At 46.8% G+C, this 27,998-nt stretch overlaps 2 protein-coding genes across 6 annotated transcripts; one reads left to right on the top strand and one right to left on the bottom strand.

Moving 5' to 3' along the window:
• Positions 1-4: 4 nt before the first annotated feature.
• LRCH4 (leucine rich repeats and calponin homology domain containing 4) lies at positions 5-11,763 on the bottom strand. 3 transcript variants are annotated; one of them, XM_072641386.1, is made up of 18 exons: positions 11,106-11,763; positions 6,778-6,922; positions 6,448-6,574; positions 6,152-6,257; positions 5,499-5,635; positions 5,252-5,367; positions 4,963-5,062; positions 4,482-4,572; positions 4,289-4,365; positions 4,089-4,150; positions 3,794-3,910; positions 3,297-3,356; positions 3,136-3,212; positions 2,909-2,992; positions 2,596-2,693; positions 2,249-2,386; positions 2,077-2,154; positions 5-519 (listed from the first exon to the last, which is right to left on the bottom strand). In XM_072641386.1, the coding sequence occupies exons 1-18, from the start codon at positions 11,323-11,325 to the stop codon at positions 397-399; spliced, it is 1,956 nt and encodes a 651-aa protein (XP_072497487.1). In that variant the 5' UTR covers positions 11,326-11,763; the 3' UTR covers positions 5-396. The 3 variants fall into 3 exon arrangements, with proteins under 3 accessions (XP_072497487.1, XP_072497486.1, XP_072497488.1); XM_072641385.1 differs by lacking the exon at positions 5-519 and adding an exon at positions 1,126-1,795; XM_072641387.1 differs by lacking the exons at positions 5-519; positions 11,106-11,763 and adding exons at positions 1,126-1,795; positions 10,656-10,789.
• On the top strand, positions 10,395-27,630 carry FBXO24 (F-box protein 24). 3 transcript variants are annotated; one of them, XM_072641390.1, is made up of 11 exons: positions 10,395-10,454; positions 10,760-10,924; positions 14,016-14,114; positions 14,227-14,410; positions 15,289-15,527; positions 15,799-16,036; positions 16,953-17,111; positions 17,486-17,607; positions 17,826-17,957; positions 26,391-26,561; positions 27,023-27,630. In XM_072641390.1, the coding sequence occupies exons 1-11, from the start codon at positions 10,395-10,397 to the stop codon at positions 27,383-27,385; spliced, it is 1,932 nt and encodes a 643-aa protein (XP_072497491.1). In that variant the 3' UTR covers positions 27,386-27,630. The 3 variants fall into 3 exon arrangements, with proteins under 3 accessions (XP_072497491.1, XP_072497489.1, XP_072497490.1); XM_072641388.1 differs by lacking the exons at positions 10,395-10,454; positions 10,760-10,924 and adding an exon at positions 13,686-13,768; XM_072641389.1 differs by lacking the exons at positions 10,395-10,454; positions 10,760-10,924; positions 16,953-17,111 and adding an exon at positions 13,686-13,768.
• The last annotated feature ends 368 nt before the right edge of the window (positions 27,631-27,998 follow it).

The following is a 27,998-nucleotide window of genomic DNA, read 5'->3' as shown; positions in this document are numbered from 1 at the left end:
AGCCTAACTTTAAATCAACCCAGGAGATGCCTGGCTATTCTTTATTGGGGGACCTGACACAGCCTGAGCTGTCAAGCTCCCTCCCAGACCTCTCCCCTCAGAATCCAGTTTAGCCATGTTCAGCAGGCCATGGGGAATTCTATGATGGGAGTCACAGAATTTCGGTAGGAATTACTGCTTCCTACACCAAGAATAGTCTGGAAACAGTACTTCAGTGGCCTCCCCAACCACCTAAGAGTCCAGGGGCCGCCGGAAACAGGACCAAGGGAGTGTCCCTCTGCCCCATCCCATGTCCAACTGATTTGTGGGCAGCATAATCTAAAGACTTCCATATTTGCTGGTGCAGGGAGAAGGGTGACTGGGTTCCTGGATGTCTTTGATTCCCATTCCCCTCTCCTAATGGTGCCCTTGGGACCCTGCCTGCTCCAGCAAGGCATGGACAGCAGTGACGATGTTGGGGAGGCCCTTTTCAGGGGTCCCCTCCTCTTCTAAGATGTGGTGGGGCTGGCACAGGGACTCCTGGGGGGTAGGGGGAAATGAGGAAGGATTCTAGGTTAGTCTTCATGAACTAACTTCTCTAGCCCACCCATTCCTGGAGAGGCACGAGACCCCAGCATGGTCTGGGGGCCCACTCTTCACTCAGCCCTGACAGCCCACTTCCTCCCAAGTCACTAAATAAAAAATGAGTTCAATGGAGGGGAGACAGGGATCCTCAAAGTGAAAACTAGGCCTCAGACCCTGGCTATTTCCACTCTTCCTTTCTGTTCTTAGCCAACATGTCACCTGTATCCAGCCCTGCATACAGACACTGCACATAGACTGGAAAGACGGGAGAAAAGCCTTGAAGGGATGAGACAGGCCAATGCTTAACACAAAGTACTCATCAACTGTTAATTACTGTATTGGGATAGAACCCTAGGCTGATGGGTTCTGAAGGAGGGAAGTTCTGAAGCAGATTTGGGGAAGGCACTTCAAAGTGTACTGCTAGATGGCCATGAAGTGGGGCAATGCTTTGGCTCAGAAAACTTCCTATTTATTGGCTAGAAAAGGGAAGCAAGTGGAAGATGGGCACCAAAGTGACACAGAGCAGATACAAAATACATACAACATACACAGAGACAGTGGTCAAGGTCTATACAATTTATAAACAAAGAGGGAGATGGGCAAGGCCCCTATCATCCCCTAAAAATATAGCAATCTCTCTACAAAATAAAGATAATTTAACAGGAGGAGGGGGAGGGAGAGGTAGAAAAGGGACCAGTATATGAGTTCAAGGGGCCAAAGCCTCTCTGAAGAATCAAGGGCCAGAGGTGGAGGACCCACAGTGAGGATCTATGGGAATGAGGCCTGGGGCCCACAGTGGAGGGGGATGGGATAGTGTGGGGTTTCTGAAGTCATTGCATATATATGGAAAGGGGAAGCAGTACAGCTTTGTGAAGGCAGAAGGCATCATTGGTCAGACAGAATAGGAACAGGGCAGCTGAACTAAATTCCCACAGTGAAAAATGTTTTGGGGGGATGGGGTGGGGCGGGTAGTAGGGGAAGGAATTGTCATAAATAGGCACATGAGGTTTGGGGATATTCAGACTCCAGGGTCCTAGGAGCCTAGGAGCCCAGCATAGGTGACATATAGCAGGAACATGAGGACTACGTAGAATAAGGCGAAGCCACCCAGGCTGGGAGAGAGCCCAAGGGGCAGGGGGCCCTCCCCCCCACCACACTTCACAGCCTCCATCGTGGTACGTAGCCCCTGTGTGGTACCCTGGAGGAGGTCGGAGGGCAGGCACAGGTCAGCCTGGGGTAGGTCAGGAGGGCAGGAAGCAGAACAGACAGACAGACGTCAGAAGCAGCAAAACTTTCCCCTCCCAAATCTCCCTCACATGCTGATGATCTTATATTGGCAGCATCCCATAGGCCAAGTTTTCTCCCATACAGACATGCTTTCTTCTGGTGCAGACTAGGACCCCTTCCATTTCCTTCATGCAACACACCCAGTCCTACTCCCTTATGTACCTCTTTCCCACCCCCACAGCATGCACCCCACCTCGTAAGCTCCCATAGCATACTGCTCCATACCTGAGGGACTCCCATCTTTCGACAGGCTTCTAAGAAACTCTCCACATTCTTTCGAGCCTTGAGAGCACTAAGTTTTGGCTGAGATGGGAATTGAAGAAGTTGGAGGTGAAACATAAAACGTGACTAGAGACCGTCCCTTTTTCTTCCACCCTATCCTCCCCTATATACTAACCACAGCAGGTGAGGGAACATGGATGAAGGGCACAGAGCGTGGACGGAGGTGATTGGCTAACTGACACAGGACAACACCATTAGCCAAAGCATCACCTAAATCCTCAGGAAGGGGTTGTTGTAGGCGAGATTCAAGGACCTGAGCAGACATAAGGGTTAGATTGCCGGCTCTCTACCTTTCCATAATCCTTATGAGAGAAAGAACAGAGTTCTTGAGTTTCATGAAGCGGAAATTAGAGGAGACTTAATACTTGCAAACAGGGTTGGAGCGGCTCCCTGAAAAGAATCCAAACCTTGGATTTTTCTTTGCTCAAGGGTTTGAGTGTGAAGAGGCAGAGAAAGACCTACCTCTCGGAGGTGAGCCATCAGCTCCTCCCTGTCCATTGCCTGGGGGGACCGTCGGGGCCTTAGAATAGGATCTGATGAGAAAGGGCCTGGGGAGGAAGCTAGACAAAGGTGACAAAACAGTGGTGGTGTTTTTTCTTCTCCACACCATTCTCCCTCACATTTTCCCTCAACACTCCAAGTGAAATCTTTTTTATCAGCTTTTGTGAAAAATGAAACTGGAGTCTAGGAAAATATACACATATTCTAGGATGGCGATAGAGGGGAAGTGACTGGCACAGGGACATAGAGGATGTTCAACAGGCCTACAACTCACCAGAGCTGCTCTGAGAAGATGAACGGAACAGGAAACTGTTTGGTCTTTGAATGGAGCCAAGTGGCTGGAGAGAAGGGCCTGTGGCTAGGGGCATGGAGGGATAAAAGGAGGGAAAAGATGAAACCTTAAAGGAGTACTCCATCCCAGCATTTTCCATAGTTTTCCTGAAGATCCCATCACCATCTAAGAGAGGCCTCATCCCCTTACTCTTAGGGGCCCTGTCTCACCTGGACAGGCTGTATGATGAGGGTCAGAGTTGGGTTCAGGGGCACCAGGTTGAGGGCCACTTCGTTTGGAGGGATTGCTAAGGGGAGAGAATTAATTGGGAGAGGATATTTTGGGAAGGGATGAAGGAAAAGCTGAAAATAGAGATGAGGAAAATACTTACTTGTAGGAGGCTATGCTGGTAGCACTTCCCCCACTACCTTTGTTTGCCAGTTTCAGGAAACTAGAAAGACAGAAAACGGAAGATTCATATTAGAAGAATATTCACATAGAGTGAGGAATGGGATGAGGTGGGAAAGATCAAGAACAAATCAAAGCCCCAGGCCTATGGCACATGAGGGAGATACATACAGAGGGGGAGCTTCTTCTAGCCCCACCTACCACCACCACCCACACCCCTTGGGCTCTCTCCCAGCCTGGGTGGCTTCATCTTATTCTACGAGGTCCTCATGTTCCTGCTCTATGTTACCTATGCAGGGCTCCTAGGCCCCTGGAAGGTCTCCCAGCTCTGGAGAGCAAACAATGATTTAAGGTTGGAGCAAGGAATGAAAGGTCAGCTCTGCCCTAATTATCCACCCAAATGTGGCCAATCACCTAGCCCTGTTTCATCCCAATGTCTCCCACTCTGCACTAGTCTCAGCCCTTGTCCATTTCTCATACCTCTCCTTTCTGGGGGGCCCCCACATGGCTCCCTGCTGCTGTTGCCTCCTCTCTCGATCCTGCCATAGCTGCAGAGTGTCTGGCCGACGACGTTCTTCCAAAGCTGGTTCCTCCGGCCTGAAAGGTCACAAAGAAGTCAAAAAAGGGGTACCATCCATGGGATCCAAAGGGAGAGACGACTGGGGAGAAAAGTCAAAGGAGAAGAGAAAGGTTACCCGCAGGGGTAGAATGTGGAGTGATTGGACAGGGGTGATAACAGGGGCACTGGGCTGATAATGAGAGCGGGCAGTGATACCTGGCACTAGGAGACCTTTCTACTTCCATCTCTGGAGTCTTTTGCCTTGCCAGCTGTTGCTCCTAGGAAAATAGGGTTCACAACAGTTGTGTTGAGAGATCTGCCATGCCCATTCCCCACTCTATCATGTTACATTTTCCTCAAGGACCCACCCAGCCCTCCCATCTCCCTTGGCATTACTAAAGCTGGGGCCCCCTCACCTCAATAGGACCTCTCTCCTCCTCCTCCCCAGGTACACTGCTGTCTATGAAGTCAATTTGTTCAGGGTCCCCATCACCTGAGAAGGCGAAGGGAGAGGGTCAAGGGAACATCTAGATCCCCAGCCCCTCGTTCCCCACCCCAAAATCACTAATGGCTCATCTCTCCATTCTCAGCTATTCCTGCCCCACTCACCTATTCGATCATCCCTCTGCTCCCTAGGCCCCCGAGGCTCTTGGGTCAATTCTGAGATACGGAAAGATAGTTCCGAAAATTCATCTGTCAGCTATAAAGAGGGAGAATGAGGGCCTTTGAGACCAACCCCCAACATCACAATTGGACAGTGTGTGATGAGAGGAGGGATTGGATAAGGTGTGTGTGTGTGTGCATGCGCGTGTGCGTGTGCATGTGTGTGATTAGGGGTGGGACAGAATAGTACAAGTGTCAAACCATCAGTCTGGCCTTCTTGCTGATACTCCCAGCCCTTTCTGTGGGAAGTGGATAGCCCCAGACATCCAACAAAAAACAAAGCCCCTTGACTCCCAGTCCCTGGGTCCTAACTATCTCTTTTTCTGGAATAAGAAGATAATAAAGGCAGTGGATCTCTTTATCTAGGAAGAAAATACTTCTTTCCTAGGGGTTGGGAAAGGAATGTCCCATTTGGGGAGACCTTTACCTCATTTCCAGACCACCTCTTACTTCCACTGTCAACACTGTGGAAACCAGAGTCCAGTCCACCATCATACCGACGTCCAGGGAACAAATCTTCCACGGGGCTAGAGTTGGGGGAAGCCATGATGGAATGTCAACTGGATAGTTTTAAGGCTTCCCCTTGCCCCCCACAACCACATCCTCAAATTCGCCATTTATTTGAGAAAGAGCCCAATCCAAAACTACACTGAACATAAAGCTAGAACATGGGCTTTCATTAACCACATAAGTTCCTTCAATAAGCTATGACCCACCAGGGGCTGAAGCTTGATGAGTGAGAGGGTGGCAGGTCCCCAAATCCAGAGACTCCACGCTCTCCAGCCTCTGAGGAAAGATACTTGAAGATGTGAAGCTTTCCCTTCAGGCATATCTGGGGATCAGGAGAAAGAGAGGGAGAATGCAAAAAGTGCTATGAGGGGCAGCTCCTCCCAACTTTGGAAAATGGATCCACAGACATGTTGTATCCTGTCCACCTGCCCTTCTAGACCCAGGGTACCTCACCTGTGCAGGAGGGCTCTGAAGGGGGTTGCTATCCAGCAGAATGACCTGGAGGTGCCTGAGGCGACGGAAAGAGCTTGGGATTCGAGAAACATGGTTACAGGAGAAGTCCAAACGGACAAGAGGAAGATCTCCCAGCTCTATAGAGCAAATAATGATTTAAGATTGGACGATGGAATGGAAGGTCAGCTCCACTCTAACTATCCAACCTTATTTCCCACTGCTCCCCCACCCCACACACCTTCCATTCCTGCTAAGCTGGTTTCCTGTCTACTAGTCCACACCAGGCTCATTCCTACCATCATGTTACCCTCACTTGGAAGGCTCTCTTCTATCCAAATCCAACCAAGTTTCACCTCTTCCATGAAGCTTTCCCTGGCTCATCCAGCCCACATTGGTCTCTCCTTTCTCTGAATTCCTAGTATACTTATAATCAGAGCCACACAATTTAGCACTTAATTTGCACAGTCTTGTACTCTTTTCTTTCATGTCTGTTAGTCTGGCTTCTTCAGCTAGGTCTGTGAGAGTAGGGACCACACCAGCTTGTTTGTTAAATGACTGACTGGTTAATCTGAGAGGGAGATGGTTGGTGGGTAGAGGCTTCCTGAAGATCACTGAGGATTCTACTAACCCACCCAGGCCCTGACCTCCCTCACCATCAGGCAGAGTGCTGAGTTGGTTCCTCCGAACATTAAGGTCCCTCAAAGAGTGGAGGTTTCCCAACTGGAGAGGAAGGGACTGGAGCTCATTGCTGCTTACATCCTGAAATGAGGGAGGAAGTTGGGGCTTGAGACCAGGGCCAGGCCATGAATCCCTGGTTCAGCTTCCCTAATCCCATCCATTTCATTTTCTGGCATCATCACCTTTTTCCCCACCTTCAGCCCAGCTCCCAGCAATTGTTTCTCCTCAGAGCCCAAAGACCCCCCCCTTTCCCTGGCTGTCCCATTCTCACAAGCTGTCTTAGGCTTCCCAAGGCCCCAATGTCAGGAGGCAGGGCTCCCAGCTTGTTGTTGCTCACAATGAGCACACGAAGGGGCAGCTGGCATATGTAAGGAGGCAGCGACAACAGTTGGTTCCGGCTGTAGTAGGGAAAAAAGGTAGGCTCACAGTTCACACCTAGATGGCTGAGGGAAGGCTTCCCTGTTTAGAAGATTCTGTAAGGTTTAACAGTTCAGGATTCAATCCCAGGGTCTGACACACATACATGAGGGTCAGAGTGGGGCAAGATATTCCCACTCCCCTTCGATTCTAAAGCTGAGACCTCCCCAAATAACCACTGTACCTTAAGTTGAGGTAAGTAAGGGCCGTGAGGTTCCCCAGCGCTGGGTTCAGACACCGAAGACAGTTGTGATAGAGGCTCAGCCCCTCTAGGGACACCAGCTGGCATGCTGCCTCTGGCACCTCAGGGAACCGGTTCCTGGACAGGTCTAGAGGGGATCAGGTAGAGTAGGGTATAGCTATGGGAAAACTCAGTCCTCTATATATCAGGGTTCCTGACTTACCAAGAGAGGAGACATAGGCATCCCCATCACCTACTATAAAAATGGGTGACTTCTTAAGGCTTACATGACAGGCCACATGAAGGCCACTCTTGTCTTAAGAGGGTGAGAGAGAGGAAGAGGAAACACAGAAAATGTTGAGATTATGGGCAGGGGAGCAAGGAAAAAGCCTGAGACAGGGAAACAAGGGTTCCCCAACTCCCATCCTCACCTCATCCTTAGCCTATCTCAGGGGAACCCAAGATTTCCTGTGTCCTAGCTCCAACTGATCAGGTACAAAGACATGCCCTTCTCCAAGCAGTGATAAGCTAGAGGATTCCAATAGTTAAAAAAAAACTTTATCTCAACCAATTCCCTCCAGACTGGCCCCAGATGGCTGCTTGCCCAGAGAAGCTATCATGGCGGCTCCTCAACAATCCCCATTCCCCAATCAGGGCCCTCCCCCCCCCCCCCCCCCAGCCAGATTGCATAACCAGTTTCACTTCCTCTCCACCTGACTGCTGTGTGAAGCTCAGCCTTCGATGAAAACAATTTCTCTTTTCCCCCAACTCCCAACTAGGGGGTGAGGGAAGACCCAGAAGTACTTACGTCTAACTAATTTAAGTATAGTTAGCTAATCCACCTAGGACAGATTCCCTCCCCAGGAAATCCTAGAAACTCAGAACTCCTTTTGTTTCTACTAGTCAACCTGTAGGGGTAGGTACTCCAAGATGTGGAGTAGAAAGGCTTGAACAACTCTCTGAATTAAATCCCACCCCCATTTTTCAGTGCTGGAGAAAAGAACTTTCCTGAGGTCGGGAGCATCTGGTCATCAAGGAAAACTTTTTCCAAAGAAACTGGTCTCATGACAAAGTGAAATGGAAAACAACCTATCCACCAGCCGCCTGAATTTTTCACAGGGCAAGCAGAAGGGAAAAAACTCAGGAGGTTCTGCTTTACATTCCCCCGTCCTATAGATAAGCTATATGCCATCTGAGAAAACATTTCTGGAAATATTTAGGACTACCACCCTCACTCCCCACTACATGGGGGTGGGGAGTAGGGAGTGAGAACAGGCTGGCATGGGGTTTGGAAAAACTTCTCAAAGTAGGAAGGGGAAAGGAACCCAGGCTTGGGGAGGGGGAAGGCTGGGGCGGGAGGGGGAAGAGGAGGGCAAAGCAGAGACAGGATGTGGTCAACAGCAGGGCTGCCAGCACTTCTCTTTTGCTACAACTACTCCCTGAACCCTGCCTCAGGTTAGGTCCCCGGCATAGAATCCACTGGAATGAGGTTATACAGGGTATTTCTCCTACATGGAGAGGGAAGTATTGAGACAGATGGGCTAGGGAAAGAAGAGATCATTTCTTCGAGTTCAGAAAGAGCTGAGAGGAGAAAGAAAAATAAGATTCTAGCTTTCAAGTCAGAAGGCTAGACTAAAGAAAAGTAGAGGGAATTCTGATGTTTTATCAGGGTGTGGGGAGGGCGAGACACTAAAGAGGAATTTCTGGAGTGAAGTTTATTTTTCTTCTCTGTGAAGATGGAGAATGTAACAGGCAGAAAGAATAAAGTTGAAGGGAGAAGGGGCAAAGGTACATGGGCTTCCCAGTGAGGGGCAGGGTAGCCTCAATTTCCTCTTTAACCCTTGAGAAAAATCACAGAACCTGGCTGTGAAGCAGAAATTGCGGGAGCTAAGGGTAGTAAATGAGGTAGGATAGTATAACAGGAAGAGTACTGAGTTTGGAGTCACAAAATTCCTTAACTCCTCTGGACTTCTTAAAAATGAGGGAGTTAGATCAGATGACTTAAAAGGTCCCTTCCCATTATAAATCTATGATGCTATATGATGCTAAGAAGCCCTGTGCTCTAGTCACTTCCCTTTCCCACACTGGCCTACCAAGAGTGTGAAGAAGCCCTGAACAGAACAGAAGCCATCTAGTCCATACAGATCTACTAGAAGGAAAGGAGGTGGTGTGTGTTTGAGGATTAAAAAGGATTGGTACAAGAACTGAGATTTTCCCACCCTCTCTATCTGCCACATAACTGTGGATAGACACTCCAAAGTTCCACATAAAAGACTAGGAGGAAAGTGAGAGCTGTTTGCATATAGAAAGAGGGTGATGACTGGAAAAGAGAAAAAGAAAAGGAGTGGGGGGTGGGTTCTAAGTGGCCCTTCCTTCTGTCTCCCCCACCTCAGTGCTTCCTGTCCAAAAAAAAAAAAAAAACCTTCAAGACCTATGGGAGATATTTGGTCTTTTGCAAGGCAAAAAATACAGAGGCAGCTGGTGGCTCATTTGGATAGAGCACTGGACCTCAGAGCTAGGAAAACCTGAGTTCAAATCCAGTCTCAGACACTTCAAGCTGTGTGACTATGGGTAAATCACTTAACCTCTAATCATCTGACAAAAGCATCCACTGGAGAAGGAAATGATACTCCAGTATCTTTGCTGAAAGTCCATGAACAGCTGTGATCCATGGGGTCTAGACACTAGCCAGTAACAACAAAGTTTATTATATAGGCTGAGGAGATACAGAGAATGAGATATGTCTTAGAAGTAGGAGTTGGTGGGGGTGAAGCAGGGGAAGGAGATGGGAAGACATAGACAACCCTAAGATAACTTAAGCAGAAGGGCCTACTAGCCACTTAATACTTAAGAGAATTGAAGAAAAGGGAGACGTACTGGTTCTTTCTAATTCAGAATCGGGAAGGGGCAGGCACAAGTGCTTACTTCAGGGAGGAAAAGGCTCCTTGAGTTTAGTGGTAGGGAGCCTTCTAACTCAGTGATCCCCCAGATTAAAACCAAACTAGGAGAGAGATGGCATGGCTCTAAACATCATAGGCTGGGCTAGGGTTGGACTCCAGGAATGCAATTTTCTAACAGCTGCTAGCTCTAGGCCCTAGCATGCCTTAAGAAGCAGCTGAGTCTGAGCTCCCCAGACAATTTCCTCAACTAACATCAGGTCATTAGATACCATGATTAAAAGGCACTGTTGTCTATTCCTTAAGCGTTAAGTGTGAGGGAGAAGGTAATTCGTACAAGTTATCGCAGTGGAAAGCATGCTGAATTAGGAGTTAAGAAACCTGGGTTCTAATCTCAGTAACTGGTAGTTACTACGACCATGGGCAAGTTACTTTCCTTCGCTGACTCTGTTTCTTCATTTGTAAAATAACAAGGATGGATAGATAACAGGATCTCTTTCTAGAGTTCTTCCCAGTTCTGAAATACTGGAATCTGGACTAAGAAGAATGGGTGTCAGGAAAGAAACAAGGGGTATCAGTCTTTTCTCCTTTCACTTCTGTAGGATCTGATGTCTCCATCTAACTGCAGTGTTAACAAGCTTCCTAGCTGGTAGGGAAGGAAGCAGAAATTGAGATATGAACTCTATGGTCCCTATGAGGTCACAGGCTCCTCTCAGTGACCTCATGGATGGGGGGCAGGAGAAGTCTGAAATAAGAAACCAGGGAAACTATAGGGCAGTTAAAGTTAGGTAAGGCGGCTTCAATTCACAAGGTTCTTCCCCTAAGCTCACTGATTGGTTGGTTTGGTGGGGAGGGTGGGGAAAGAAGACGAGAACCATCAGGTTCCAGAGTGGGTAGCCCTTGGAGAAGAGAGTGGGTTCAGGTGAGACTTGAGCTGAAGGAGGAAGGGAGGAGAAAAGCAGACAAAAATCATTAGGGTCAGACCTTCGAAATGAGGAGGCATGCCAAGAAAAGCTGAAGTCACTTAGGATGTGTGGGGCTGCTCAGGTTCCTCCTCGGTACAACGAGGAGGTTGGGATAGAAGGTAGTTACGATTTCTTCCGGCTCTAGGTGAGGGGGCCAGCTTCGGTGCAACGCAGTGGACGCCAGGTTATGCAAATGAAGAGGCGCGGTCAGAAAAGTTCCAACTAGAATTTAGCCAGTTGGGGCACAGGTTTGCAAACGATCAGCGAATGCAAAGGCCAACCGGCCAGGTACGGAAGGAAGGTGGTAGGTGCGGAGGGAGCTCAGGTACTGCTCGGGCCAGGTCGCGGGGCGTGGCCATGCAAAAGAGAAGGCGAGGTCGGAAGCTCCCCCGGGAAAAACATGCAGGAGGCGTGGTTATGCAAATAGAGAGACCCTCGAGTCCCAGGCCCGGCGCGAGGGCGCACTTACCAGCTTGGGTGATATCCGACAGGTCGTAGCCACTGGCCGTGCCCCTGGGGAACTGCTTCAGACGCCGGTTCGACAGGTTCAGTGTCCCAGTGGCCACGGCCTCCTCTAGAGCCCGCTCGGCGCTACGGCTACCCGGCAACCCCGTAGATCCCGGAACCCGGGCTGCTGCCGAGGTCTCCTCGCCCCCGACGGCGGGTGGGGCTACTATTGCAGCCGCCATCCGCCCCCGGCAATTCCCACAGCTGTCCGACGGACGGGAGCGGTCTTACCCTCCCCCTCTCCGTTCTCGGAGCCGCCGTAGTCTCTCCGGGAGGAGAGAGAGGGGTCAGAAACCTCGCGGAGCAATCGCCGTCGCGGGACGGGAGCGGTCAGCCAATCAGCACTGGCTACGGGAAGATGACTCTGCCCTTCGAGTGAGCGGAGAGAGAAGGGGAGGAGGGATAGGAGTGCTCGCCAACGGCAGCGCCTCGAGACTGTCACACCCCTTGATGCTGTATCCAATCATAACGCCCGAAGCTGGACAGGGAGCTAATCACGTCCAGTGAGAAGGCGAGGACTCCGGCGCTTGGGTAAAAGGGAACGTCAAACGACGCGAACACAGTAGGCCGTGCCCTCTCCTCTCAGCGACCAATCACAGGCTAGCAACGGGCGAGTGACTGCCAAACGGACCAATCAGAAGACCCTCAGGAAGAAAACTAGAGGCGTGAGTTGAGGGCGTGGCCTCTACCCTGAGGAACGTTTTTGCCAGCCAATAGTAATAGAAGGGGGCGGTGCTAAGGTTAAGCTGGGTGGAGGTTAAGGTTCCGCTAACCTGGGAGAGGACCGGTGTGTGGGAAGCTATGGGTTGTATCGCTAGGGGGCAAGATGAGAGAGCGAGAGAAAGTTGGGAGCGCGCAGGGAGGGTGGCTGGCTGAGTTCGGACAGAAAGCGAGGAAGAACGGAGACGAAAGGTCAGGAGTTGGTGAGTAGAGCTGGAGACTGGCAGATAAGGAGGCACCAGTGTGGCAGAACGAGCGTGCAAAGGTTGGATGGACTCCTCAGGCAGTGACCTAAGGGTGCAAGGGAGGTGAACGTGCCAGTGTGAGGGTCATAGAGGTGGTGTACATGTGCATGCCAAGTGTGAGGGTCGTAGAGGTGGTGTACATGTGTGTGCCACGGAGGTGAGCGTGCCAGTTTGAGCATCGTAGGTGGCATACGTGTGCATGCCAGGGAGGTGAACGTGCCAGTGTGAGAGTCGTAGAGGTGGTGTACATGTGCGTGCCAGGGAGATGAGCGTGCCAGTGTGAGGATCGTAGAGGTGGTGTACATGTGCGTGCCAGGGAGGTGAGCGTGCCAGTGTGAGGGTCGTAGAGTTGGTGTACATGTGCGTGCCAGTGTGAGGGTCATAGAAGTGGTGTACGCATGTGTACCAGGAAAGTACCAGAGCCCCGAAGCACCCCCCAGGACCGGGAGAATGAGGGTGCAGTTGTTGAGAGAGGCACGGGGAGGGTGCACAGGTGCTTGCCGAGGAGAGCTGCCGCTGTCAGTCTTTGGATGGGAGACGACCCGGCCAGGGAACTCTCCACACCCAAACTTTTCCCCTTCCCAGCTCCGGAATACAATTAGAAATCCCTATCCCCGCTGAAACGGTTTTCCTTCTGTTAAGAATGAGAGCTCCCAAAGAGACCCTGAGGCTCTGTGCCTCCAGAGGTTTCCAGGAGTCCTGGGAACAGTTAGAGGGGGAAACAGATTTAGGGTTGGAGAGAAAGGGTTAGGAATTAAAAAAAAAAATTCTCTCCTATACTTTCTCCCCTTCCCCCAAAAGAAAATCAATTCCAATTTCAGGTATGAAGATGTTTTTGCTGGGCATAACCCTGAATTGTTTTTTTTCCTGGTGGTAGTACTGGTGAAACTTAGTAACTTGACTGATATTTCCCCTGAGATCAAGGGCTGCAAGGTAGCTGGGCGTGGGTTAGGTCTGTAGTCAGTAGCCATGGAATACTGAAGCCTACTATCCAACACAGGGAGCAAATACTGAGCATTAAGCTGTTGCTATACTAGGAAGAAAACCCTCCCTTATATTCCCCCCACCCAAGAGTCCATTTTCCAGAACCCAGTAAAAGTTGGCACAAAAGGGAGATTATCTACCCCAGGATTATATATGATATATAGTCCTAATCATTACTGGAATATGAAGTTGGAGTATTGGAAGTTGTGGAGTAGAAGGATCTCAGCTACTGCTCCTGAATAAATCCTGGGAGAAAGGAGAAGTGTCTCTTTATTGAAGAATCATGCTGTGAGTCCTCTGGGGCCATAGGGTAAGAGATTGGCCAGAGACCCAGGGGCTTGCTAAGAGATGAAGTCCTGGGCAAGGTTGGGTATACAGGTCACAGTGGCTGTATGTGAGGTCACAGAGAAGTTTGTTTGCTTGGGGCTCCATGTGGGGGAGGGGCTGCAGGGGGGAGGGGCCTCAAAGGGCCCCCAAGCCCAGGCAGGGGGCATGGTGTGGGAAGGGCAGCACGGGTGGGGCCCAGGAGCTGAGTGAAGGGGGCAGGGGGGGGGCCCAGGTGGCCAAGGAAGGGAAGGAGCAGGGGGGGGGGAGGGGGGTCAGGATGGTGAGGAGGAGCCGAAGAAGGAGGCTGCAGAGATTCACCAGGCTGTGCGGTCGGGAGGAGGGGCTCAGGGTGAGGGGGCCAGGGGCAGGGCATGGGATAACAGCTACAAGAGAGTAGTGTTAGGGTAGTGGGGGAATTGCACAGAAACAAGCCTGAAAGATAGATAGATATAATGGGAGGGGATGCAGCTGTGAAACTAGAGAGAGAAGAAAGATAAAAGGAAGGAGACAAGCAAGAGTTATGGAAAGAGAAGAGGGGAGAAAAACAGTGGCCACATGACTCTCAATGATCTCGCCATTTTCTTCTCCCTGGGTAGGTAAAGCGGAGCTGCCCCCCATGTGGACCAGAGCCTGGAAGTGGTGGGAAGAAAGGCAGAGGGAACCCTGTGTCTGTTCAGCTGTTCCCTCCTGAGCTGGTAAGTTGAGGGACTTACTGGAAGCCTGAGACTTTGGGGGTCAGTGCTGAGGGTTGGGGCCAAACACATATGTATCAGTTGAGCAATATCTTTCTTCCCCTGAATCCTCCAGGTGGAACACATTATCTCATTCCTCCCAGTTCGGGACATTGTTGCTCTGGGTCAGACCTGCCGCTACTTCCAGGAAGTATGTGATGCTGAGGGTGTGTGGAGGAGAATTTGTCGCCGGCTCAGCCCCCGACTCCGAGAGCAGGGTGCTGGTGCTCGACCCTGGAAAAGAGCTGCTATCCTAAACTGTATGCCTCAACAATAAGATTCCCGAGCCCCAACCAACCCCTATACCACCACTGGGAGGGAGGGGGGGAGCTCTTTCTCTTACTTCATTCATCTTATGACTCCCAAGATTTTGGGACATTCCTTGGAAGATATTTACTAAACTTCAGCTGTATGCCATCCCCACTCTATCCCACTCCTTACCCTAGAAATGCCATTAGATTCCTAGAATCCTAGAGATAGCCCTTTAATAGCTTCCCAAGAAAGCCCCCTGAGTCTAAAGATTCTTGGATACTCTACTAACCCCTACTTCTATATACCCAGTCCAATAATATCTCTCCTGGTTTTTCTCCCTCACCCCCTAAAAAAAACCCCAGCCTTTAGACCAGAGACCTAGCATTCTCCCAGAGAAACCTAAAGATATCCCTAGTCCTAAACTCCTGACAAATAGAATTTCCTAACATTTCTCCAAGATTTTCCCCAAAGCTCTCTAAAGATTCCTTGGCAACCCCTAGCTTTGTTTCCCTAACCCTCTTATCTCTGAGGGAAGATGGGGAGGGGCCTGGGTTCTGGATTTCTAACTCTAGGCTCAATATGAGAGAGGGTTACTAGACAGGCCTTTCTCTCCCCATCACCTCTGTCTCTTTGTTTTATTTGTCTGCTTGTGTCTCTCCCAGTATTTTTCCTTTGGGGATGGGGAGGTTTGGCATGGGGCAAAGGGAAAGAAGGGAGTGCCCAGGCCTGTGACCTAAGAGTTATAAAATGTGGGCATGAATTTTTTAATGATTCCCAGTCCTATAAATGGGAGGGGTAGAGCTAGGAACCATGGAGTTGCAGAATCCAGTTTGTCCCAAATTCTTAACCGCTGCCCCCTGCCATATATAATTTCCCCCTCCCCCAGACACCAAAGGCCTATACTTCCAGGCGTTTGGGGGCCGCCGCCGCTGCCTCAGTAAGAGCGTGGCCCCCCTTCTTGCCCATGGATACCGCCGCTTCCTGCCAACCAAGGACCACGTCTTCATTCTTGACTATGCTGGGACTCTCTTCTTCCTCAAGAATGCACTGGTGTCTTCCACTCTTGGCCAGATCCAGTGGAAGAGAGCATGCCGCTATGTTGTGCTGTGCCGAGGAGCCAAGGATGTGAGAGACTGAGACCCTACATACAGACACCCTCTGCCAACCTCCTCCTCATTCTTGGGACCCAAGTGTCCAGGACCACAGCCCCCTTACCACCACTATGGGTATCTCCTTAGACCCGGGCGTCTGGGAATTTAGCTCCAACCCACTGCCTTCCAGCCCTAGAATCTTGGGACTTATCATTTCCACCAGTTCTGGGACTTAAGTATCTTAATTGCCTCTACCTTGTTGCCAAGTGGCCCTTGGAACCCAAGTATTCCTATTTTCCTTGCAGTTTGCCTCAGACCCACGGAGTGACACTGTCTATCGTAAATACCTATATGTGTTGGCCACACGGGAGCAGCCAGGAGGGGTGGGGGGAGGACCTAGTGGAAGAGCCTGCGATTGTGTGGAGGTTTATCTGCAGTCCAGCGGGCAGCGTGTCTTCAAGATGACATTTCACCACTCCATGCGCTTCAAGCAGATTGTGCTGGTTGGTCAGGAGACTCAGCGAGCTCTGTTACTGCTTACTGGTATGGTCCTGCCATTGTCTCCCAAATCTAAAGTCACAGAATGTCAGAGTCAGAAGATGCCTTAGTCTATCTTCCCCTCCATTTTACAAAAAGATGAGAAAACTGAGGGGAAGTCAGTTGTCAAGGTCACACAGCCTGAATTAGAAGCCCAGATATTTGGTCCAGGGCCGCTTTTAAAGGCTATGCTGGTCTTGCCTTCCCCTAATTCCATTAAATAAAGATCTATTAAGCCCCTACTTGTTACAAGTCAGTACTAGGTGTTGGGGAAGAAAAGCACAGATAACTAAAGTAGAAATGTGAAAAACCTCTACATATATATATATATATATATATATATATATATATATATATATATATATATATATAAAATATTGGCCTTCTGTAATGCAGGGTAGGGAGGGAGAGAGGGAGATAACTCAGAACTTGAAATGTAAACACCCCCCCCCCCCAAAAAGTAAAATCCCAAAGTGCTTATATGCATGTAATAAAGAGCTTAAATGCATAAGCTCCTTAGGTAAAAAAGATTATCTCATATATTTATCTCCTGGGCCTAGCAGAGTGCCTGGCACATCATAAGTGCTAAATATTTGCTAAAGGTTCAATTTAAAAGACTTAACTCTTGCTGGATCCCCCCAGTTCTGCTTCAAATTCCTTGAACATATGGATCTTGACAATTTAGCTTCGCCTTTATTCTCCCTGCTTTCAACCTTCCAACTCAACTGAGTTTGAGAAGACTTTTATATTGGGGCTTGGGGGGCAATCTTTGGTGAACTTAAGTCTCTTTTCCCTATTGTGCCAAATCTTCTATCTCAAAGGAAAGAAAGATTATTCAGTTTGAATGGTGAGGGAATAGGGGTCTCCTATTTTCTTAAAATCCCTAACAACTTCTTCCTGGCCCATCCCCTACATTCTTTAGAAGAAGGAAAGATTTATTCCCTGGTGGTGAATGAAACACAACTAGATCAGCCTCGGTCATATACGGTGCAACTGGCACTGAGGAAAGTTTCTCGCTGTCTGCCCCATCTCCGAGTGGCCCGAATGGCCTCCAATCAAAGCAGCACACTCTACATTACGGGTACATCTCCCAGGGCCCCAGTCTGATCATATCCTACAACTTCATTGTAAATCTCTCCCAGTTCAAACCTTCTTCATTCACCTCTCCCATGACCTATGTACAACCCTGAATAAGTTCATTATTATTATGAGTATAATTAATGTGTGCACTTAGCATTTCAGCACCTGGGATCACTACAGGCTTTAGAGTTCCGGTCCCCATTCACCCAAGGACCTTAGTTCTCCCTAATTTTCCATCCTGTCCTCTATCCCCTCCTCCCCTATTGCATTTCTCCAACAGTCTTATCTAAAGATGGCCTTCATCCAGGGGTGGGAGTGTCCTTGGGACATATAGGTATTTTAGGAGCTTAGTGCTGAGAACCCCCGCCCCCCCAGACCAGGGGGGAGTGTATTTTGAGGTACACACTCCTGGAGTATATCGTGATCTCTTTGGGACCCTTCATGCCTTTGATCCTCTGGACCAGCAGATGCCACTTGCCCTCTCACTACCTGCTAAGGTAGGAGAACCTCTAATGGGGGTGGAAACTAAGAAGCAGAAACTGTGGGGCTGAGAAGAGATTTGAACAAAGATGGGAGGGGGAGTCATCAGGGGGATATTGGCTTGAAAAGAAATGGAGAAAGAAGGTTTTAGGGATCTGGTCTTGGGAGTTACATTCAAAGGAGCTGAATGTCCTTCCCTTACTACTGTCCCTTCTACTTTACCTTCCTCCCCCAGATACTATTCTGTGCTCTTGGCTATAATCATCTTGGTCTGGTAGATGAATTTGGACGAATCTTCATGCAGGGAAACAACCGATATGGGCAGCTAGGGACAGGGGACAAGATGGACCGTGGGGAACCCACTCAGGTGAGACCCATGGCCAAAATTTGAGGGACCTGACCCAGGTGTCCAGATACATATCTTGCTCTCATATTGACACTTCTCGTGGGACCTAGGCTTCCTGCATCTCTTATTCAGGTGCCCCCAGAATTGAGTCCCTAGTCTCCAATCAACTCAAGAAATATTGATTCAGTGTGTTTTGTAAAGGAGTGATAGCTTGTTACTCCATGTGCATAGCGGCATCAGTCAATCTATAAACAGATATTTACTGAAAAAACATTGTGTTTGACAATGTGCTGTGGAAAGAGCAGGAAAAGGATAGCAAAAGTTTTTGTCTTTAAAGAGTTTACAATCTTAACTGGGGGAGATTATGACAAATACTTGAAACAACTGGAAAACTCTAAAAGATAATTCAACAAACATTCCGTCCTTAAAGTGTGTCAGTCAGCTTTGTGCTGAGCTCTGAGGGAGACAAATCTTACATCAATCAGGCTCCCTGCCTAAATTGGGTTTACAGTCAAGAAAGAAGACAACATACACAGTAAGACAGGACACCTTTACAAAGTGATTTGTAAGGTCATCTGTTCTCAGACCTAGAGCTTTAAGGCTATTTAACTACTACCCCCTCATTTTACAGTTGAGGAAACTGAATGCCAGAGGAGTAAGTGACTTAAGTTAAGGTCAGAGTTCTATGACTCACAAACTCATTTCACTGCCCATTAGAAATAAGACTGGATTGTCAAGGAATGGGCCACATTATGACGGGCCAAGAACAAGGTTGATGTGGCACAAAGTGGCCATCAGAATTTTTTAAGTAGGGCCATGACACGATGAAAGTAGTGGTTCATATTAATAGTTTCCACAGCACTCTCTGGTTTTCAAATGCTCTTCTCATTGCCCTTCGTGTTATGCAGAAGCAAGTATTATCCCCTTTTCACAAATAAGGAAACTCAGGCTCAAAGAAATTATGACTTGTTCCAGGATCATAAAATTGGGACTTGAGTCCCCATGTCTCCTGATTGATAAGCACTCTTTCCATTCCGCTACACTGTCTCTTAGGAAGGAATGGTCTGTGACTGATGTGTTGGTTGGTTTTGCTGGACTGCTTTTTTTCCCCTCTTTAATTTACAAAGGGGATGACTCACTGGGGAAGGGATATATCTGGAAATCAAGGTGATGTAAAAACAAACTCTCAATAAAAAACTGTAAATGATACCGAAAGAGAAAGAATATCCGGCAAATGTGTGAAAGACGGATTACTTCAAGGGGGAAGAAGAGTCAGGGAAGCCATTCATTCAGTACATTCCAATGTATGATTTTTAGGGTCTTTACAGCTTTACAGTCTTAATGTTAAGTATTTCATATCTACTCTTCTGGGCTTGGTGGGGGATACAGCGTGTCTAAGACACAGTCCCTGCCCTTAAGAAGCTAATATTCTAGCAGGTGAGATAAAACGTGGACAAACAATTACAACATAGCTTGTAATAAAAAGTCTTAAATCCTAACTGTTGCTTCCTCCTGTGTGACCGTGGGTAAGTTGATTAGCCTCTTTGGACTTCATTTTTCTCTGTAGAATAATGAGTGGGTTGGACTAGATGACCTCCAAGATCCCTTCTAATTCTGAACCTATGATCCTACAAAGTCATAATGTAGGTACCTATTAAGTGCTAAAGGAATTCAAAGGACAGAAAGGTTATTTCTGTCACTGCAGGAGGACAGAGGTCAACAGCACATAACAAGCACCTACTATGTGCCCAGGCACTGTGCTAAGTAAGTGATAGGGATATAAAGAAAGCTCCCCCACCCTGAAAAAGTGACTTCTTCCTAACTAATGATAATGCTAATAACAGCACTTATAGAGCATTTTATAGTTTTCAAAGCATTTTATAGATATTTTGTCCTTTCTACAATCCTGGAATGTAGGTGCTATTATTTTCCCCATTTTACATGTGGAGAAACTGAGGCAGGTGATTCAGTGATTTGCTTAATTTTCAGGGTCATACTGCAGTGTGTTTAGGCTAAATTTGAACTCAGGTAACATTCCAAGATGAGTTTAGGAGACCATGAGAATAATCCAGCCATGAGGTGATAAGAACCTGGACTAGAGTTGGAAGCATTAGGAATGTAAGTGAAGTATTGAGAGGCAATTTTAAAAAATGTCTTGGTAATTGATTATATGACAAAAGAGATGGATGTATGGATGAATAAGGTTTTCAGAGTGGTGGTACCTCCACAGAGACAGGGAATCTAAGAATTACAAGGTACTTTAGAAGCTATCAAATCCAACCACTGTGAACAAAAATCTTCCAGCCTTTGCTGGAAGGCCTCCAGTGAGAAAAAGAAATTACTACCTCCTAAGACAGTCATTCCATTTTTAGACAGCTCTAAGTGATAGGAAGTTATTTCTTACATCAAATCTTAAATTTTCCTGTTCCTAATTCTGACCTCGTACCATGCAAAGAAATCTAATTTTCCTCCTACGTTATAACCTTTTCTTCTTTTCAAATGTTGCTCATATGGCATAATTTTGAGACTTTTTTCTCCATGCTGATGGCCTTTCTTTGAGTGCTATCCAGATTATCAATGCCTTTCCTAGTAGTTTGTGTCCAGGACTAGACATGATATCCTAAATATGGACTTAACCATGGCAGAGCTCAGCCGGAATAATCTCGGACAATGTCTCTCCATGCAAGCTGTGACAGTTAACTTTTGGGGCTCCTGCATCATACTGTTCACACATGTTGAGCTTGTAATACAGTAAACTTTGAGATCTTTTTCAGGTAAGCTCCATTCTATTGCCGTGCTTCCCCCGGTTTTCACTTAGGATGTGGATTTTTTAAACTTAAGCATTAATAAGTTTGATGTATTGTGATTAAATGTCATCTTATTAGATCACAGGAACTTAGATTTTATGCTAAAAGAGCACTTAGGAAACCACTGAATCCATCCTCTCAGAAACTGAGGAGCAGGGAGGTTAAGTGATTTGCCCTAGGGTCACACAACTAATCAGTCAAGAAATATTTGTTAAGCACCTGATATGTGTCAGGCACTCAGAGGCAAGATTGACCAATAATGGGTAACATTTATACAGTGTGTGTGTGCCAGGTACTGTGCTTAAGTAGTTTATGATTATTGTTTAACCCTCACAACAACCCTGAGAGGTAGGTGCTATCTATAAGATGAGGAAACTGAGGCATAGATAGGTTAGGTGACTTGTCCAGGGTCATGATGTTGGATGTGAAGTTAGGTCACTCAGGTCTTTCTGACTTAAAGTCCTGTGCTCTACCCACTGTGCCACCTATCCCTAAAATGAAGTTAACAAGCCTTCCTGTCTCCCAAGTCCCACATGCTGCCCCTGCTGCTTCTGTGGTCTGGTCTGTGCCAAAGTCTTTCACAATTCTGATTGTCATTTGTTCTCTCTCCCTCCCAGCTCTGGGTATTCTGATAAGTTTGAGAAGCATGACAGTTAGGCCTCTATTCAAGCCACTGACGAAAATGTTAAATTGCAGAGTTGCTAGCTACCTCTTTCCCATCACATACAATTATGATGTGTATTTTTGGTTTATATCTCTTTATGTGTGTGTGTTTTCACCATAGTAGAATGTAAGGGTCCTCGAGGTTAGGGATTCTTTGGTTTTTGTCTTTCGCCCAACAAGCATTAATTTTTTAAAAAATCTGTATTGATATCTCGTTTTTATATCACCTTCATTTATGAATATATCTTTCCTCCCATCCCTATCCATCAAGCTATTCCTTGTAACAAAGAATAAAGAGGGAAAAAAGCATTTCCACAAAACTAGCCAGCATATCTGACAGCATATGCAGTGTTCCACAGCCACAATCCCTCACCTCTGCAAAGAAGGCAGGGAGGTGCATTTTCTAATCTCTGGGAGCAAACTTGGTTATATTGTTCAGTTCCGTTTTCTTCTTTCCATTGACATTGTTGTAGTGCTATATATTATTTTCCTGGTTCTATTGACTTCACTATATCAGTTCATATAAGTCTTCCTATACTTATTTGAATTCTTCATATTCATCATTTCTTATGGTGCAGTAATATTCCATTGCATTCATTTGATTAAGTCAGGTCAACAAGTATTTATTAAATTTAAGCTTAACCTATACAGGGCACCATGCTAAACACTGGATTAGGCATTCTTTAATCAATGGGTATGTATATCAAGTATTTATTAAGCACCAAACATGGTTACAAAAACAAAAAATGAAGCAGTATATACCCTTTGGAGTTTCCATATTATTAGAGGGAAATAACATGTACATAGAAAAGTAAATCAAAGCAACTTACTGGAAAGAAAGTTAGAAGGAGGGAGTGGGGCTATCAGAATAAGACTCCTAAGATGAGGCACCTGAACTGGGCTTTAAAGGAAACTAGGGGTTCTAAGGAGGGTAGTCAGAAGGGAGGGCCTTACTGGCACGAGAGGCAGCTGAAGGCAACAATCTGCATGGAGAAGGTACACTTTGGCTGGAAGGTAGAGTTTATGAAGGGGGAATAATGTGCAGCAGGCCTGCCCAGGGAGGCTAGAGCCAGGCTCTAATGTAATTTAAATGACAAAGGAGCCTGTATTTGGTTCTAAAGTCATCTGGAAACCACTGGAGCAGAGGAGTGGCATAGTCAGATCTGTGCTTCAGGAATATCGATCTGGGAGTTGTGTGAAGGATGGATTAGAGGGAAAAGATCTGAGACAGGGAGACCAATTAGAAGGCTATTGTAATAACAGAAGTGAGAAGTGATATGGGCCTGAACTAGAATTAGAATGATAGTCTTATGAATGAAGAGAAAGGGGGTGGTTTGGAGATGTTACTTAGGTAGAACTGCCAAGACTTGCCAACTGTGATTGCCTATAGTGGTTGTTGTCCTTTGTCATGAAGAGGATCAAAATGACATTATTCTAGAGTCGAGTTTCAGTGTGTCTGACTATGGCTGCTCAGACCAATACAAGATCAGAATGCTCTGCCACAGGTCAGGCACAAATAATCTATATGAACATTTGGGGTGGATTTTCTAAATTTGCACATCTCACATTTCTTTTGAGCTATTTCAATTCTGCTCTGCTCATACAGCACAGCAGTTTCTCTGATGAGGGCATGCCATGCTGGGCCGTTCTGTGCCAGTGTCTCCCATGTCACACAATCAATTCCAAAGTTCTTAAGAGAGACCTTGAGAGTGCCCTTTTGTCACTTCTTCTGACCATCATGTGAGCACTTGCCCTGCGTAAGTTCTCCATAAAATGATCTTTTTGGCAAGTAGACATTTTGCATTTGAACAACATGGCCAGCCTACCGGAGTAGTACTCTCTGAAGTAGAGTTTGAATGCTTGGCAGTTTAGTTTGAGAAAGGACCTCAGTGTCTATTATCTGGTCCTGCCAGGAGATCTTCAGAATCTTCTTAAGACAATTCAAATGGAAGTGATACAGTTTCCTAGCATAGTACTGGTATACTGTCCAGGTCTCACAGGCATATAACAATGCCTATAAAGGAGAAGAGAAAGGAAAGAATTGAGAAGGACTCTGAGATTAAAAACCTGGGTGACTAAGAATTTCAGCAGACATAGGGAAGTTAGGGTTTTGGGAAAACTGATAAATTATTTTAGAAATGTTCAGTTTAAGATATCTATGGGACATTTAGTTAGAAATGTCTAATAGTTGGTAATGCAAGATTAGAGCTCAGGAAAAATATTTGGGCTGGAAATATAGATCTGGGAGTCATCTAAATAGGAATGATAGTTAAACTGATTAGATCTTTGCATCTCTGGTGCCTAGCTAACTGCCTAGCACGTAATTGTTTGATAAATGCTTGTTGAATCAGTGGGTCCTAGCACAAAGCCAAGAATCCTGTAGAGTCCTTCTTCTTAGCTGATATGGATGGAACTGGTATTCTAAACTGATATTTGAGTGTGGTCATTCAGGCAGTACTTCACTGTGTGAGCTACGGAAACTTTATAAAATGTGTTACTAAAATCTAGGTAAACTATCTCTGTAGCATTCCTCTGATCTATTAGGTTAGTAACCCTATCACAAATGGGAATTAGGTTAGTTTAATATGACCTGTTCTTGATCAAACTATGCTAGTGTTTTGGAGTGTTGCTTCCTTTTCTAGATGTCCATTACCTGTATCTTTTAAATGAAAAAATTCTAGAATTTTGCCAGAAGTCAAAGTCAAGCTCATAGACCTATGGTCTGCAGATTTCCATTTTTCTCTTTTTAAAAAATTAGGACATTAGCCTATCTTCAGTCCCTGATACTTCCCATTCTCCACTATTTTCAAAGATCACTGAGTGAACCAGCAGTCTTATCTACCATTTCTTTCAGTACCCAATGATGTAATTTATCTGAGCTTTAGTCTTGACATTTGGTCTTGACAAGATCAACTAAGTGTTCTCTTACTAACTCTCCATTTTAGAGGGCTATCAGTTCCCTATTTACCATTTTATTTCAGTCTTTTCAAATCTTAAAGATCATTCACCTTGAGACATCTGGATAACTGAAGGTTCTTGGCATCATTGTATCATGCCTTCACGTCTTTGTCAAGTCCTTCATCTCTTTCCCCTTAATATTTACTGGTGGTTTCTAGTATCCTTCAGTGGCAACTTGGTTTCTTTTTCTGCTTCTGGTGATCTTTACCTGAATGCTTTCTACCATGCTGCTTCTCTCTGGTTCCTGCATCTCCTCATACAAGTTTAACTTCTTAGTATACGTACAATGTTATTGGCCCCAAACTCTGCCTTTTCACTTATACTAAAGGCTTAGGATCATAGATTCAGAGTTAGAAGGGACTTTAGAGGCCAGCCCCTCCAGAGTCATATTCCAGGAAAAGTCAGATCCCACAAAGTCTCAACAATACCTATGAATCAAATTTTGCCTCCTTGTATTAGGAAGAAGAACTGGTTTTTGGAGAAAGATAATGAGCTGCATTTTGGACACGTGAAAGTTGACAATAATGGCTAACTGAAAATGTTTTAGCAGGTAGTTGGAGTACTGCCTGCAATCTTGGTGAAAGGGAAGGGTTAGAAAACTACATTAGAGATTCATCCATATAGACTTAAAATCCTCTACATTTATTTAGAGAATACTTGATAGCTATAAGACACATTCACAATTCACGTACATTATCTCATTTAATTCATTAGACTGTGAAAGTATTATTAATCCATTTCTCCCAAATGAGAGAACTTAAGTTTGAGGAGGTTATAAGTGACTGGTCAGAGGTCTCTCTGCTAGTGAGCAGAGGGTGAAGCTGAGACTTCCAGTCCACTTTTTTTTTTCTTCTACCCCTTGCTTTTCGAGAAGTGGTTAATGAAGTGATAAGAATATATGAGGGAGAGGGGTGGGGGAGGAAGGAGGAGGAGGAGAGAAGAGAAAGAGCAGCTAAAAGCCAAAGTCTGAACTTTGGAACACACCCCACAAGAAGCTGAATGAAGGAAAAATGAAATTAAGAAAAAGCAGTTGAAGTGGTAGAAAGAGAGAACCAGGATGGTGTATAGTATCACAGAAGCTAAGGGAAGAAGTAGTTTCCAGAATATGGTAGTCAGCATTGTCATGTGCAACTTAAGTTCCAGAAAAATGAGGATGGAAAAAAAGTCATCAAAATGATCAGGACAATATTGAATCTTCAATGAACCCACTTTCGTACAGCAGTGAGGACGAGCCCAGATTGGGAGAGGTTGGGTGGTTGAAGAAATGAAGGCGGCGGGTATATTTTGTAAAAATGTATTAGCACTTGGATGGGAAGAGCACCTTAGATGAGGAGGATTCTCCCTCTGTTCTCAAACCCCTCATCTTCCAAGATGAGGAAACTCCCAGGGAGTTAACGCCCAGGGAGGTAAAGTCACACATTATACAGGATTCCAAAATGTCTTCCGATTCCAAATCAAGGGTTTTTTTTCACTTTACTTGACTGCCTCTAAGAGGCAGCAGGAGATAGTGAAAAGTTTGTGTTAAGGCAGGGAAAGACATATTAGAAAGCAGCAGGAAAGGGGCCAATGGCAAAGGAAGAGATGAAAGAGGGGAGGGGTAAGACAATAATCGTATGTCTCTGGTACTGAAAAGAATGGGGTCATGTACTGATATATGTGGTATGGTATACCTTGAGAACAGAAAGAATACCTGTTCCTAGAAGACTAAGGATTAGGATGAGGAGATAGGGAAGGGGAGAAGTTGTGGAAGTAGAAGACAAGGTTCCTTCGCTTCAAATCTAGCTGGGGAGAAAAAATACACAAGATAAAACTAGAGAATGACAGAAGGTTCTAGACCAGTCTGTAGTACAAACTAATTTCTTTGAGAATTCAGGATAAGGAAACAAGTTAAGTCAGGGAAAGCTTCACAGAGGAGGTGAGATTCGAGCTGAAAGTCTCTTTCCCACCCCCCAATCCTCCCTGCCCCCCAACCCAAGAATCCTTGGTATCTTTCCTCACCTCAGGGATCCTGACATCTTGTCCCCAGGTACATTACCTGCAGCGCCCCATTGCCCTCTGGTGTGGCCTGAATCACTCCCTCGTGTTGAGCCAGAGCTCGGATTTCAGCAAGGAGCTGTTGGGCTGTGGCTGTGGAGCTGGGGGTCGGCTCCCTGGCTGGCCCAAGGGGAGTGCCTCCTTCGTCAAGCTCCATGTCAAGGTCGGGATCATGGTGGGGGAAGCAAAGGGGGTTATAAAGCTCAGGGGTCAAGATAGATAAGAACAAGAAAGTAGGCTCTTTTGATCTCTGTCCTTCTACCCTCCCTGCCCCACCAAGTGGTAAGCATGCACACACAAATACATGCACACATATTTACTTACTCCTTGGTCCCTTTCCTGTTGGGTACCGCTTGTTATGGGGTGTGTACCCTACCAAGTAATCCTCAAGCTCTTCCCTGGCCCCTCCCTCACGCACAGATTTCTCCTCTCTAGTTGGCCTTGTAGGAAAATGAAGTAGACTTCCCAAAGCCCAAGCCTTCTACCTTCCCTTCCAAAACTCCAGCTCTAAATGCTCCATCCTTCTCTTGCACATGCGCGCATGCACACACACATACACACACAGAGTTATCTCCTCTAACACCTTCTCTAGCCTCAGATGCCTGCCATGTTCTCTCCACTCAGGTCCCTCTTTGTGCCTGCTCTCTCTGCTCCACGAGAGAGTGCCTCTACATGCTCTCCAGCCATGACATTGAACGTCGCCCCACATATCGTGATCTGCCAGCCAGCAGGGCCACGGGGACTTCAGAGTCCAGTGTGGGGACTGGGACATCCCAGGATCCTGGAGGGGCAGCCCGAGCCTGTGAGGAGTATCTGAGCCAGATTCACAGCTGCCCCACGCTGCAGGACCGGATGGAGAAGATGAAGGAGATTGTGGGCTGGATGCCTCTGCTAGCTGCACAGAAGGATTTCTTCTGGGAAGCACTGGACATGCTGCAGAGGGCCGCTGGGGGAGGTGGCCCAGGACCTACACCCCCTGAAAGCTGACCCCTCTTATTCCCCCGAAAGGAAGGGGAGAGACTGGCCAGGGGCCAGGACAGAGGAGAGCTGAAGCGTGTACTATATATATGTGAGAGATTTGGGGATGGGGAGGGAACAGAAGACACGCACTGGGACGGGACAGGGGTTGTTTTGTAAAATGTTTGGGGGACTTCCCAAGAGGGGCCCCCAACCTGGGCATCATGGACAAAAGAAATTTGACGGATGGATACAATAAAAGAAACTGCAGCAGAGCCCTGGATACTTGGGTCCTAGGAGGGGAGTAGAAACCATGGTTTTCTTGGATACCCATGGGAAATAAGGACTCAAAATGGAGAAGGCAGGGAACCTGAGAGGAGAATGCTTGCATCTTAGGAAGCAGAGCTAAGGGGAAGGTAGAGGACCTGGTCACTGGAGATGGTCAAAGAAAGGAGCTGCTTTTTCTTCTCCCTTAACACTTCCTTTGCCACAGCAAACCTTCCTAAGATCTAAATGGCAGAGAAATGCCATTCTCTTGATATTCTAGCTCCTCATCCCATCTTTTCCCCCATTAGATCCCTCTTTTTGCCCCAAAGTCTCTTGTTTACTCACATTTCTTTTGACATCCACCCTCCCACATCAT

The sequence above is a fragment of the Notamacropus eugenii genome, chromosome 2 (assembly GCF_028372415.1).
Source record: "Notamacropus eugenii isolate mMacEug1 chromosome 2, mMacEug1.pri_v2, whole genome shotgun sequence".
Lineage (NCBI taxonomy): Eukaryota > Metazoa > Chordata > Mammalia > Diprotodontia > Macropodidae > Notamacropus > Notamacropus eugenii.
The sequence above is the reverse complement of the archived record's forward strand: the minus strand, read 5'-3'. Positions and strand labels throughout refer to the sequence as shown.